This window comes from Lactuca sativa, chromosome 9 (genome assembly GCF_002870075.4).
Source record: "Lactuca sativa cultivar Salinas chromosome 9, Lsat_Salinas_v11, whole genome shotgun sequence".
NCBI classification, from domain to species: Eukaryota; Viridiplantae; Streptophyta; class Magnoliopsida; order Asterales; family Asteraceae; genus Lactuca; species Lactuca sativa.
Window position 1 is genome coordinate 162,441,518 of NC_056631.2, and position 15,383 is coordinate 162,456,900.

At 35.8% G+C, this 15,383-nt stretch overlaps 1 protein-coding gene across 1 annotated transcript; it reads right to left on the bottom strand.

The window, feature by feature from the left end:
• Window positions 1-5,135: 5,135 nt before the first annotated feature.
• LOC111888187 (disease resistance protein RPV1) lies at window positions 5,136-11,595 on the bottom strand. The gene is made up of 5 exons (XM_023884320.3): window positions 11,117-11,595; window positions 9,455-10,550; window positions 9,005-9,361; window positions 7,169-8,873; window positions 5,136-6,936 (listed from the first exon to the last, which is right to left on the bottom strand). Exons 1-4 carry the CDS (start codon window positions 11,593-11,595, stop codon window positions 7,218-7,220), a joined length of 3,588 nt encoding a protein of 1,195 aa, XP_023740088.1. The 3' UTR covers window positions 5,136-6,936; window positions 7,169-7,217.
• Window positions 11,596-15,383: the final 3,788 nt, after the last annotated feature.

Below are 15,383 nucleotides of genomic sequence, written 5' to 3' on the forward strand. Positions count from 1 at the left end.
TTCCCTTGTATTATTTAAAATTATCAAAATTAGTCCTTGAGTTGTACGCAGGGCGCACCACAAGGTACGCTTAGCGTACAAGCTGTAAAGCGAGTATGTAGGGTGTACCAAGTAGTACGCTTAGCGTACACATGCAAAGACTTGATCGGGGATCCGGAGGTATACGTTGGGTGTAAAGAAGTGTACACGAGGCGTACGTAATGTCTTTTGAAAACCCTAATTTTCGGGGTTGGCCACTATCTAATCATCCTTATAGACATGAAACCCTCATTTTACTCAGCTTCCTTGTTCTCCTAGCCCTATACTCGAAACCCTAACTCCATAGTTGAGTTTTCTTGAGCTTAGAAGGTCTTTTGGGTGTATTTTTGGTGTTTTGAAGGAAGGAGATCATCTTGAAGCTTCATTGGAAGAGTGGGAGCTTGTAGATCCGGATTATCTGCTCTATTTATGGCTTGTTTGTGGTATAAAGATTTAACGTTGCTCTTTAGAAGCTTATATCTCTTTTGGTTTGAGTTTTGGACCCTTTTGGTCCCATAGATGAGATCTTGTGGTTTTATATCATTTCTGAAGCTTAGAGTTGCCACTCTTGGTGTTCTTTTGGTCCTAGATTCATAAAGTTGTCATTTTTGAAACCTAGATCCATCCATGCATGAGTTATGGCCATTTTTATGAAAGTAGAATGTCATAAATCGAAGTTAGGACCTTTTGGGGCATGTAAAGTCACCAAGTCAGGACTTTATGGTTCTAGACAAGGTTGTTCACTATCTTGATAAAACTGAATTGTCCAATTGAACAATTTGGATTGGACTATTTGGTTCGGATATTCGGATTTTTGGATTGGATTTCACCAAAAACCGAATTACTATTTGGATTAGTTTTAATTTATAAAACAATAATCAAATAGTCCAAAAAAAACCGAATAACAATTTATTATTTATTTATTTTTAATATATCTATAATTATTTATTAATTTTATAATTTATTTTTTCAAAAAAGTTCATTTTCCCTCAATAGTATTTTATCTATTAAATATTAAATTATAAACCTTCTTACTAGTTGTTTATAAATTTTAAATTACAACTAAATAATTTGTTTTTGTTTCTTTTGTAAAAATTAGAAAATAATATAATTATATGTTTTTTTAAAATGTTATGCCTTTTGAAAACCGAATTATAAAAACCGATCCAACCGAATTTTAATTGGATTGGATGGATAATATTTGAATTTAGTTTGGACAATTCGAATCCATATTTTGAAAACCGAAATCAATTTGGATTTACTTAATTGGATCGGATCGAACCGATCCATCCAAACGAACACCCCTAGTTTTAGACGTTGAATATGACTCAGATCTGCGGTTTGGAACCTTGGACTTATGCATTTAAGAGATTAATGAAAAAATGACTTAACAGGTGAGTATGTTGGGCATACAATCCTGTACGCGCAACGTACAAGCCATGCAGCGTGTACGCTTAGCGTATAACTGAGTATGCCCCACATACTCAGTGATTGGGCTTCACATCTTTTGGTCCTCAGATGGGTTACTTCATTGGAATTTGCTGCTTTAGGCCTTAATGGGCCACCTAAAATCAAGATTTGGGCTAAGGAAATTAATTGGGTTTTAGGGTAAGGCCCATATAGGGTTTTGGGCCCAATTTGGAAAATTGAGCCATAAGTGGGTCTTGAGGGATTACTTAGTATTGGGCATTTTAGATGGTGGATTTAGGTCTTAGTTTTGGTTCAAGCTAGGTCAGGGGTAAAATGGTTATTTTACCCCCCAGTAAGCATTATTAGATAAAGAATGGAACCCAAGTGTTAATTGGGTGTTATTGTGTACTAACAGCTCGGGGAGTCTTCAAGACACAACTAGAGACCTTCAGTGATATTCAACATTCGAGATGAGTTTCTTCACTGGGTTTAGCGGGTCTAAGGTACCAATGTCGGCCCTTGTATGTATGTTAGGATGCTAGGATTCAGTATGACCCTTGCATGTGATATGTGCTACCATGTATATCGGGCAGGGCGGCGAGGCCCGATGATTGATTCATATGCTATTGTTTATGATCATTGTATGTGTTAGCATAGTTATGTGATTTGTATTATATGTGTATAGCGGGCGGGGCCCGATGTCAGGCGGGGCCTAAGAATAACAAATCTATATAATGAGCGGGGTTCGATGTCGGGCGGAGCCCAGTATGTGTTTGATTATGTAGGGTAAGCGGTAGTTTGGGGAACTCACTAAGCTTTATGCTTATGGTTTAGTTTATGTTTCAGGTGCTTCCGGTTCCAATGGGAAAAGCTTGAGTTAATTGTATCGCACACACCAAATGGATTCCGCACTTAATATTTCACTCTGATTTTGTGATATTTGATACATTTGTTTTATTTGGGATGTATGGATGATAATCGCAATATTGTTTTATTTAAATCAAAAATAAAATTTATGTACTATATTTTTGGGACGTTTCACTTTTGGGTTGACTAATGCTCCTTCGACCTTCCAAGCTCTTATGAACAAAGTTTTTTGTCCTTACTTGTGTAAGTTCATGTTAGTTTTCTTTTATGGCATTCTAATCTACAACCGATCAATAGACGAGCATCGGGAGCATTTTACTGTGGTTGTCTAAGAATTGAGGCTCTGTTCTATAATAGAAAAATGTATTTTGGGCCAAGATCTAGTGGAGTATTTGGGTCATATTGTGGAAAAAGAGGGTGTCATGGCTGATTTGACTAAAAATCTCAGCCATGACTACATGGCCGGCGCCTAAAACCGTTCGCGAGTTACAAGGATTCCTCATTTTAACATGTTATTATCGTAAATTTGTGCAGGGATACGGAAAAATCGCAAAGGCTTTAACGGATCTACTTAAAAAAACCAGTTTCACTGGAACGAGGAGGCGGCTCAAGCATTCCGGAATTTGCAAGACAAGATGACACGAGTTCCAGTTTTGGCACTTCCTGATTTCTCGAAGGAGTTCGTAATCGAAACAGACACTTCAAGGCATGGTTTAGGGGTTGTACTGATGCAAGGTGGGCGTCCTATGACATATTTTAGTTAGGTGTAAGGCGTATGTGCATAATAGAAGTCGATTTATGAAAGAGAACTCATGGAGATCGTGCTGGCAGTCCAAAAATGGCAACCTTACTTATTGGGCCGCCGCTTTATAGTGATTACAGATCAACGAGCTTTAAAATGCTTGCTGGAATGGAGGGTGATGTCTGGTGAACATCAGAAGTGGATTTTTAAGTTATCTGGTTATGATTTTAAAATTTTATATAGGCCTGGGAAGGAGAATGGAGCAACCGACGCCTTGTCCAGAAGATGAGAGGGAGTTAGATTGAGAGAGCTCACGATAACCTGACCCAACAACCAGGAGGAGTTATTATGCGAATTAAAACAGAGCTTAGAAGTGATAGCCATTATTCGAAAGATAGAGGGTGGAGATGCAACAATGGAGGGTTATGAACCAAAACAAGGGTTGCTGTTTTACCAAGGACGCTTGGTATTACCTCTACAGTCTCCTTGGATTGACCGTTTGTTCCAAGAAAGTCATGTTGGGGTGATCGGGGGACATGAGGGTACCCAGAAAACCTATCATTGGCTAGCAAGGGAGTTTTATTGGGTTAGTATGCGTCGAGATATAGTGGTACGGGTCACCAAATGTGTAGTGTGTCAGCAAAATATGTATTCAAACTTGGCTCCGGCAGGCTTATTACAACAATTGGAGCTGCCTAAGCGAATCTGGAAGATTTAAATATGGATTTTGTTGAAGGTTTACCAAAGTCGGAGGGTTATAGCATGATTATGGTGGTGGTTGATCGTCTCAGTAAGTCTACTCATTTTATGCCTTTAAAACAGCCATTTCCTGCAACAACGGAAGCTAATGTTTGTATTCGAGAGGTTATACGATTACATGGTGGTCCCCAACCAGTGATGTCGGACAAAGATAAAGTATTTTTGATCCGCTTCTAGAAGGAGTTATTTCGTCTTCAAGGCACCACGTTGAAGTATAGTACTGTTTATCACCCGCAAACCGACGGACAGACGAAAGTGGGGAACCGGAGTTTAGAAACCTATTTACGATGTTTCGCATCAGGAAGACTCAAACAGTGGATGAAATGGTTCCCATGGGTAGAAATACTGGTACATTTAAAGAGAGTCCATTTAAAATTGTGTACAGTCGTGGATGGTCGGTTATGATCACGATACGACTATTACATTTCATGTAGATGACTACCTTTGGGAGAGAGAGATAAGGTGTTGGAAGAGCTTAAAGAACAATTGGGATGGGCGCAACAAGTGATGAAAGCACATGCTGATGGGAGAAGGCGAGATGTGAAATATCATGTCGGTGATATGGTTTATTTGAAGTTGTGACTGTATCGTCAAAACACGGTGATAGGGAGGCGTAATACCAAGCTAGCATCCAGATTTTATGGTCCGTTTAGAGTTTTGGAACGGGTGGGGATGTTGGCTTATCGGTTAGAATTACCGACTTCTGCCGCCATTCACCCGGTTTTTCATATTTCACAGCTCAAGAAAGTCGTAGGTGACCAAGAGGTTTTATCCTGTTTACAGGTTGGGTTGACGATACAATGGAAGTACGGGTGTTCCGGATCAGGTGTTGAACTCAAGAAAAAACCATGGCTTAACAGAAATATTGATCAAATCGAAGGATCTACCAAAATCGAAGGCGACTTGGGATGAAGCTGTTGTGATACACACTTAATTTCCTGATTTCCACCTTGGGGACAAGGTGAATTTTTGGGGGCGGGGTATTGATACGAATCAAGGGAGATAGGGCAAGGTGTACCGAACGCATAAGACCAAGGAGTGATTGATATTTTATTTAAATAAGTAATCTAGGTTTTATCTTTTCTAGTTTCTTGGGGTTTAGGAGTTTCCACGTTAACTTTTTATTTAAATAAGGGGTTTAGGGTCGGCTAGGTATTTTTTATGCATGAATTAAATATTGTTTTTCTTGTGGAGATCTCTCTTAATCTCGAAACCTTCAAAACCCCATTGTTATTTTTCTTAAGCATTAAGTTAATCATATTTGAGGTTGTTATACAGTTAATATTAGAAAGTACTGTTGATCCATGAAAAGTCAAGTTAAACTAAAACATGGCCCATGTAATCTAAATAGCCCACAACCTTGGTTGATCCAACGCAAAACATCATACATATGTTTCCAAACTTTTATAATCTATCCACGACGACTAAAATAGCATCAAACCCTTTCAATTTGGTCCAGAGTGGTGATGCGCTGCTGTAACATAAATTTGAGACGTTTCTGATTGGTATACACTATCAAGGGCTTCCATCATAACATTACAACCATGCCATACCCGAAATTAGATCCATATTTCATGTATCAAAAACTAGGGCTTCCATCATAAAATCGCAATTGCCAACCCTAATTTGCAGATTAAGGCACTGCTCTGTTACCCAAACCAAATGGCCATCACCTAATTTAATCTTTCATACCTGAAAAGGCTGAAAATGACAACCCAATGCGAGAACCAATTGGCGGGAAACGAAATTGTGTGTTGCTCCACAGTCAGAATAACATAATCACGAGAATATCTCTAACTGACCCCCTCAAACTTCAAAGTTTTCACTCCCACAGGTTCATCTACAGCTCCAGTGTTGTACACAAACCCATCGTCGTTGCCTCGTCGGAAACCTCCTTCGGAGTTTGAGTACTTTCCAGAAGAAAATTCCCGTCTAAATCCCCTTCACATTCATCGTCGCTTAGTAAAAGAACACGTAGATTTCCCTCCGGACATTTGTGGCCAACGGAAACACAACCCTTTCTTCCGAAATCTTCCCATTCCGTTCGAGACAGAGATTGAAACCCTCGGTCGCGATTACGACGCCGTCCTGCTGTCACCTGTATCGTATTTGTGAAACAATTTACAGCATTGAACAGATTAACGTCTTGTCGGCCCAAGGTTTTCTGACTTGGTTTTGGGCTTCAGGTTGGTTTATTTTCTAAACGGCCCAAACCAATAGGACGATCCATCTGAAATCCGAACCCGGTCCATATCGATGTTGATGGTGGAAGCGTGATTGAGGTATGTTACCTGAGGGTGTTCGGAGCAGCTCTTCCACCTCCTTCGCCAAATACATCGCATCCAGTCGCGATTGAGGGCGATGAAGGTGCAACCACCGTTTAACCTCATCGTGCACCAGCCACAAAACAAAGTACCCCAATGCTTGTTGCTACGATAATTTGGGTACAAGAGATTGCAAATATTCATAGTCATCTATGTAATCGTGGATTGAGTCCCCTTGGGTCATTGTTACAAGTTATTCGTAAGGATTATTTATTAGCTTCTGAACAGACTTTTAGCCACTTTCCCTTTCTACCTTTGTGTTTCAATTTTCTGCTCCTTTGTCCTTCCTTGAGTACACGTGCAACAATCTATGTTTGTCCTTCCTTATCATTTGTGCATCCCCATTTGTATCGATTTGATACTCTGTATAAATTCAAACTACCTTGAAATGCTATATGATGCTAAAATGGCGAAAAAGTTCTGCCAATACAGATATGTAATTAGTGGCATTCAACATCTTACATTCAGTTATTGAGTTCTGCCAATGCACATAATCTAATTAGCATGTTGTGTACAAGTAGCTGAAACAACTAATACAAATCAACCTTACGAAACTTCAATGTCGGCCTATTGAAGGAAATTAGTTATTATTCTTACATTAAGGGCTATGAAAAAAAAATTAAAAATAAAAATATGCTAAGATGAAGTAAAAGATAAAACAAAACCAATACATGAAGGTCTTCTTCACTATATAGAGGAACCTAAGGAACTACATGAACAAGTACCGTTGATTTGAACAAGGAAAACTCTTGATCTCCTCCATCACTTTCTCTAAAACCCTGGGATTCTTAGCCTTGTCCCACCATAATGTTTTTCCTAAGTTTTTCCACAAAAAAAAAAAAGATGATTTGTTTCGCAAATGAAAGAAAAAAGTATGATGGTTAAATCTTGTATGTGACAAATAATGTGTGAATGAAATAAAAGAGTACGATGGTTAATCCTTGTATTTGACAAATTGTGTGTGTATTTATTAAAATTTTGTCTTTACCAATTATTTATTCAAATGAATGTAAGATGACCTTATATAGAAAACATAGAAAGTACATACCTGCTACAGTAGATCTTTGTGAACTGGCTTTTGTGGGTGCCTACGTTATTCACACCTTTACATAGCACACCATTCCATCTCCTGATATTTGTATGTCGGATGTAAAACCAAACGACTGAAGGAGTCCTCTCGACCCATAAATACACAGACCTTTCAACAAAATAATGCTCTGTGGAAGATGACTTATGCAAGTACCTTCTATATGTAACTCTTCTAGACATTCTAAAAGTCCAAGATCCTCGGGTAACGTCTCAAGCAAAGAACAATCAATAAGTTTGAGAGATTCCAAATGTTTCAACATACAAATGCTATCAGGAAGATGTTTAAGCATTGTATTTGACAAATCTAGACTCTTTATACATTCTAACCTGCCCAGATCCTCAGGTAACTTCTCAAACAACGAACATTTATCAAGTTTGAGATATTTCAGACCTTTCAACATGCAAATGTTACATGGAAGATGTTTGATCTTTGTTGATGACAAATTTAGATATTCTAAACATTCTAACCGACCAAGATCCTCTGGTAACTTATCAAGAAATGAACAACGATAAAGATCGAGAGTTTTCATATGTTTCAACATACAAATGCTATCCGGAAGATGTTTAATCATTGTATTTGACAAATCTAGACTCTCTAAACATTCTATTAGGCCAAGATCCTCAGGTAACTTCTCAAGCAACAAACATTTATCAAGTTTGAGATATTTCAGATGTTTCAACACACAAATGCTATCTGGAAGAAGTTTAATCTTTGTAGATGACAAATTTAGATATTCTAAACATCCTAACCGGCCAAGATCCTCAGGTAACTTCTCAAGCAATAGACAAGGATAAAGAACAAGATGTTTCAGATGTTTCAACATACAAATGCTATCTGGAAGATGCTTAATCTTTGTAGATGATAAATTTAGCATCTCTAAACATTCTAATCTGCCAAGATCCTCAGGTAACTTTTCAAGCAACAAACAATCATTAAGTGGGAGAAGTTCCAGATGTTTCAACATGCAAATGCTATCTGGAAGATGTTTAATCTTTGTAGATCTCAAAATAATCCTCTCTAAACATTCTAGTCCACCAAGATCCTCTGGTAACTTCTCAAACAATGAACATCTATGAAGCCCAATGTATTTTAGATGTTTCAATGTACAAACGCTACATGGAAGATGTTTAATCATTGTACCCGACAATTCTAGATACTGTAAACTTTCTAACAGGCCAAGATCCTCAGGTAACTTCTCAAGCAGCGAACATTCGTTAAGATCAAGATATTTCAGATGTTTTAACATACAAATACTATCTGGAAGATGTGTAATCTCTGTATATGACAAATTTAGCTTCTCTAGACTTTCTAATTGACCAAGATGCTCAGGTAACTTCTTAAGCAACGAACATCTATCAAGTTTGAGAAATTTCAGATGTTTCAACATACAAATGCTATTTGGAAGATGTTTAATCTCTGTATATGACAAACTTAGCTTCACTAAGCTTTCTAACAGGCCAAGATCCTCAGGTAACTTCTCAAGCAACGAACATCCATCAAGTTTGAGAGATTTAAGATGTTTCAACATACAAATGCTATCTGAAAGTTCTATCAAAGCACAACATCTTTCAAGAGTCAACGTCTCGAGATTTGGTGTTAACCCAAGGTCAAGGGTCTTCAACTGTGAATTACTGAGGTCAAGGAACCTGAGCTTGTTACAAACCTAACAAAAAAAAAAAAAAAAAAAAAAAAAAAAAAAAAAAAAAGAAGATGAATATTTCTATAATAATATAAAAATTTGATGTATAGCATGATATTGGATCATGCAAAATAATCAATTAACGATAAGTCTACCTTTCTTTCTCCCCATTCCCAAAGTTGCAAGATTTCACTACCAGCTATCTTAAGTGAAACAAGATTATTTGCTTGAAATGTTTGGGGTAAAGTCCTAAAAGGATATTGGTCCCAATGCAGATATCGTAAAGTATCCGGAAAGAACAGGTTGACTTTATTAAATTTCCAAATGCAACATAGAAATCCTAAAGCATTTACAAGGTTTGGTATGAGTTTATTAGTTTCCTGATTTGAGTTAAAATTTTCCAGAGACACCTCAAGAAACGTAAGATCCTTCATCTTTCTAAGACCTTTCATAACAATTTCTGGATTGAGTTTTGACTTGTAGATTTTCATACATATTGTTGCTTCGGTACCCTGTAATAAAAAAATAGTCACCATAAAACTTGTGTAGTATGAAATGAAAATGTGTTAGTTTTCTCCAACTTACAGATAAAACTAAATCCTTACCAAATCATTAATAAGTATATCTTCAATTTCATCTTCCTTCCACAATCTACTATGTTTGTTAGCAGGGCGGGAACGACGAACAATATCTCTACCCATTTCTTCAATATGGTCATGCATGTCCACACGCTCATAATTATTAATAGTTATGAGAGACTTTTGCTCAAGAACTCTTAGACCATTTCTAGCATGCAATCCACAGCTTTCAAGTGCTTCAATTGCATCGGCTTTCGCCCAACCTTTGAGTAAGCATGCAACATTTAGGAATATTTCCTTATAATCCTCCTCTAGACTAATATAGCTTAATTCCAATCTTTTCAGAGTTTCATGCAATGGAATTGTTCTTAGTCTTTCTAAGGCATCTATCCATTCACTCTCATCTTTACCACAAAGAAACGAACCCAAAACTTTGATTGTTAAAGGAAGACCAGAAGCATAGCGCACAACTTCTCCCGATAGCTTTTCATACCCTTGAATTGGAATCTCTCTACCAAATGCATACCTACTGAAGAGGCAAATCGCTTCCTTATCTGATAACAAATTGACATTATGAATCAGCTTCACGCAGTGTGCTACCAACACTTGCTCATATCTTGTTGTAATGATAATTCTACTTCCCGGCTTAAACCAGTTACGCTCACCAGCTAACGCCTCAAGTTGGTCTATATGATCTACATCATCTAGAACAAGAAGAGCCTTTCTACCAGACATCCTCCTCTTCAACATGTTTTTTCCATCATAAACACTACTTACACTTATACCTTTATCATTTAAAACATCTGAAAGAAGCTGATTTTGCAAAGACTTCATACCGGATAAAGAATCGTTTGAAACTTCCCTAACATTCTCAACGAAGCTTTTACCTTCAAACTGAAAGGATATTTGGTCAAAAACAGCTCTGGCTAAAGTTGTCTTCCCACCACCTCCCATTCCCTTGATCCCAATCATGCGAACATCATCAATACCGGTTTCCAAAAATGATATAACATCATTTACCCGAGTCTCCATCCCCACTAACTTTTCATCAATGCTGAAATTTATGGAACGTAACTCTAATGAAACCTCTTCAACGATTTTTTGGATAAACTGGGATTCATGCCTATATAATAGAGAAGATTCAATTAGACTGCTCAAAATCCCACATGAACAATTACTTTCAGTTCTATAACATACTAAGTGTATAAAATAATAACACTCATATAATCATAATTCAAGTTTAATCTTTGGAAAAGACTCAAGTTTGTGTTACAATTTGACAATACAACATGACTCTCCATGGACACCCTTTTGCATCCTAGAGTAAACGTAGATCAGTACAAATACAAAAATGAAAGAATATTGCAGAGATATGATGAACGTGTTGTAATAACCAGGGAACTTAAACTAATAGATAAGTTGAAATATTTTTTTTTTATTGGGGCTAGATTCTAACAAAACAGAAACCTCAAGGACCTGTTTTGTCAAATTACGAAAATATTGAAATTAGAAACCATCTGGGATGGAAATGATCTGGAAGTATATAGTTGTGAATATGAGTACCCCAGATTAAAAGTCGATGATGATTTGTTAGAACAAATATCGGAGAAAATCGATCCGACAAAAAGGGTCGGGTCAAAATGAAAGAATATTGCACATCTGCTCTGATATACTGAAGGAAGGAATTACCCATCTGCAGTTTTCTTCAACTCCCAGCCAGCCAGATCCGCTGCTTCTTTCAGTGCATTTCTCCATTTTCCGGCAGCCACTTCCTTTTCATGTTTGGCAAAGGCTTTTCCAACTGCCCCGATTTGCTTGCGGACTTCGGTGGGTTCCACATCATAGAAGATTGGGTAAGCAGTATGCTCTGTCATCTTGCGACACTCCATTATCTTTACAAGCTCATCCAAGCACCAAGAGGAAGATGCATAATCCTTGGAGAAAACAATGATGTAGAATTTTGAGTTTTCAATGGATCCAAGTAGCTCATCACTGATCCTTTCCCCTTTCTTGATTTCTAGGTCATCCTTGTAAGTAAGAATGCTCTTTCGCTGAAGAGCATCATAGAGATGATCAACGAAGTTCTTGCGGGTGTCTTCTCCTCTGAAACTCAAAAACACTTCATACTTAAAGCTCTTGTGAACGGATGATGTTGAAGAAGAAGCCATTGAAGGTATGCTTTATGGATCCGATAAATCAAATATTTGTTGGGAAAATTTGATGTAAACGATTGCATAGAAAGAATAGTTCTAGCACCGTCGAGTTAAGTGAAGAAACATAAGCCACTTGTTTGGTCAAACAAGGTTCTTAAAGGGGTTTGGATTTGTATTCAACTGTTTGCAAAAAAAAAAAAAAACGAGTCATGATATCTCATTTAAGTGAAACCTATAATGCCTTAATAACAAAAATTTGTAATTACAGTTTATTGTGATTATTCCTACCCTCTTTTCACTTAACCCTATCCCTAGTAATTATATTTAACTTTTTGTCCTTAAATAACTAAAACCTTACCCCTAATAATTATATTTAACTTTTTTTCCTTAAATAACTAATGATTATGTAATGATTATGTTTTTTTTTTATTTTCTTTTAATATATACTAGCTTATTTATTTTTTCTTTTATTAATCTTGTTTTTTTTAGCAAATTTATGTTTTCTTTTTTTATTTTCTTTTAATATATATTAGCTTATTTATTTTTTCTTTTATTAATCTTGTTTTTTTTGAACCAGTAAATTTAATCTAATCCTAAACTAGCAACACCTATTTCACTTATATCCATGATGAGACTTGAACCTTCGACCTCAAAGAGGGAGGGTACCACCTGATACCGTTGGGTTACAAGCCCTTTGGTTTTTTTGACATTTTGTTTTTATGATTTAAAAATATTTTTTGACATTTTGTTGAAGACATTATTTAACATAAAAAAAACATTATTGACGTAATTATTATGTTTTTGTATTCCTATTTCGAACGATGAATTAAAAAAAATATGACTTTTTGTTTTCAAAAAAAATATGACGTTTTGTTTGTTTGTATAACCAAAAAATCTTTAAATTTTTATCCTTTTTTGTATAATTAAAAAAATCTTTAATTTTAGTTGAACAAAAGATTTAAACAAAAAAATGTTTGACGTTTGAATATATTTTTAATGTTTTATTAATTTATAAAAGACATAACTATGTGTATTTGTACATATTATTAAGTATACATATATATTTATTTCATATTTATATGTATACGATATGTATGTCTACGTATTTATATGTATACGATATGCATTTATACGTATTCATACAATACAAACCATAACAATAATAAGATGGCGACAATAATAATTATAATAATAAATTATTATTATTATTATTATTATTATTATTATTATTATTTATAGGTTATATAGAACGATTTGATTTAATTAAACAAAAAGGGGCTTCAGTTCAGTGGTAAAGTGTTTAAAGCTAATGTATGATGTTGCCTGGAGGTCTAGAGTTTGAATCTCCTTATGTACACTCGGATTTTTGAAGCTTTCCAGCTCACAGGCACGAAATACTACGTCTAGGTTTTTGTTATCTACCTAAAAATAATAATTACAGGGGTGGGATTAAAAATCTGGGGTAGGTATAACAATACCCTATAAAGAAATAGAAGTAGGATGATATAAGTTAATACACAAACAAATAAAAATATATTCTTATTTTCAGCCAAGTAAAGATGACAATGGAATGGAATGTCCATTGTTCATTATAGCTTTTATAATTAACTTATCAAGTTGTGAAGTTGTAAATGCCTTAAACCCTGCTCCAAAAACCATAAGCTTTGAATTATGATTGACACTTGAAGCTGCAAACAGAGTTCAATACAAAAAATATATCGTTTTGCTAAAAAAAAACGAAAACAGATGGTCCTAGCACATACATTGGACATATAGATACATGTTGATTCAAGGTCATAACTTGTAAATGATGAACATTAATAATAATTATAAGTGAACTAAAATTGAGCTTTTGATACTAATAAAATTTGATGAAGTTATTAACATAATTTTGTGTAAGCTTAGTATGGCCCAAGAATGGGTATGACATCCTACTTCGAGTCAACTCTTACATTTAGTCATGCACTCCACTATACATGTGGATCACGTTATAGGTATTCATTCCACTTTTATTCTTTTAATATATTAAAACTAAAATAATGAGTGATTATATGCTTCACCTTTTTTTGACTTGTGCTTCATCAACATATGATGTCACCTTATGCTGCAATCTGTCTATATGCGGGTTTTTATACACATCGAGGAGTTACTATTGTAGTTTTCCAACTTAATATTGATCGTATGAAAGAAAAATCTACCTAATGAAAGCTAAATTTAAGAAATAGCAACGTACTTGAGGTTTGAATCCCAACTTGTAGTTGCAGATACAGATGCAAAATCTTCATGAAAACCTTTGAAGAAGTAAAGTGCCCTTTATTCAGTTGCACCCTACAATCAAGTAATATCCCATAACTACTTTTTCAAATTTCAAATGCAAAACTATCACATATTACCTGAGTGTCACTTTTTTTGAATGGTGTAACGTGTTGGTGATTATATATCATCAATATTATTTAAGTGTAATAGGATTAAATTTGTGTGACAAAAAGTGATCTTGTTGAATATTGAACAAGTTAGGATGGTGTAGAAGTGCACATTTTTTCAAGTTTTTCAAGATTCAAAGTACACTGTTATTTAGGGGCGAAGCCCCTAAACGAACTGGGGTTCGTGGGCAGCGCCCCTGTGAGCGGGGTCCCAAGGGCGGCAGCTCCTGGCTGGAATTTTTTATATTTGGACGATGTTGCTATATTAAAAGTGCATCAAAAATCCTATTTTTAGAAAGTTGACCCTTTTTCCCTGAGATCCGTTTAATGACAGGTTTGGTAGTTTTTTATGATGGTTTGTAACTGTCTGGTGATAGTTTTCAGAAAGGAATCATATAGCCGTTTTGGTCATATTTCTGGTACATCTTTTGAAGAACATTTCACATACATTCTCTGATTTCATATCTCTGAATTTCATATAATTGAGTGTTCAATCTATACCATTGAAATACTTCAATTTGATAGTGATTCACGACTTTCAGAGAATCCAAGCAATCTGTTCATCCCCTTTTTCTAACAAAAATTGAAGTGTTATGTGATCATGGCAAGTGGCAATTCTATGAAGGATATGACAAACAAGTTTGACAAATTGAACAAATTTAAAGGGAAAGATTTTCGTAGATGGCAGAAGAAGATGCACTTTCTCCTTACTACTCTGAAAGTGGTGTATGTTCTGAGTACACACATGCTTGTCTTACCAGAATCTGTTAAAGATGAACCTTTGGAGGAAACAAGAAGGAGATCAAAGTGAGAAAATGATGAGTACATATGTCGTGATCATATTCTCAATGATATGTATGACTCTCTTATTGATATCTATCAAAATTTCGAATCTGCAAAAGAACTGTGGGATTCTCTTGAATCCAAGTACATGGATGAAGATGCTTCTAGTAAGAAGCTTCTTGTCAGTAACTTTATGGGTTACAAGATGGTTGACTTCAGGCCTGTTATGGAACAATTCCATGAAATGTTAAGGATTTTGGGACAGTTTTCTCAACACAATCTGAAAATGGATGAAGCCATTTTTGTGGCTATGATCATTGACAAACTACCCCCTTCCTGGAAGGGTTTTAAACACAATCTCAAACATAACAAATAGGAACTGACTTTGACTCAACTTGGAAGCCATTTAAGGATTGAAGAGTCCATAAGGACTCAAGAACTTGATAACAATCCTAAAGGCAAGAACCAAGTTGGTTCCTCCTCTGTGAACATGGTGGAAGGAGAAAGTTCAAAGAATCCCAAGAAGTCTAATGGAAAAAAGGAAGTTTAAAGGAAAGGATGACAAGTCTTCAAACAAGAAGGCTAAGTTGGTTTATT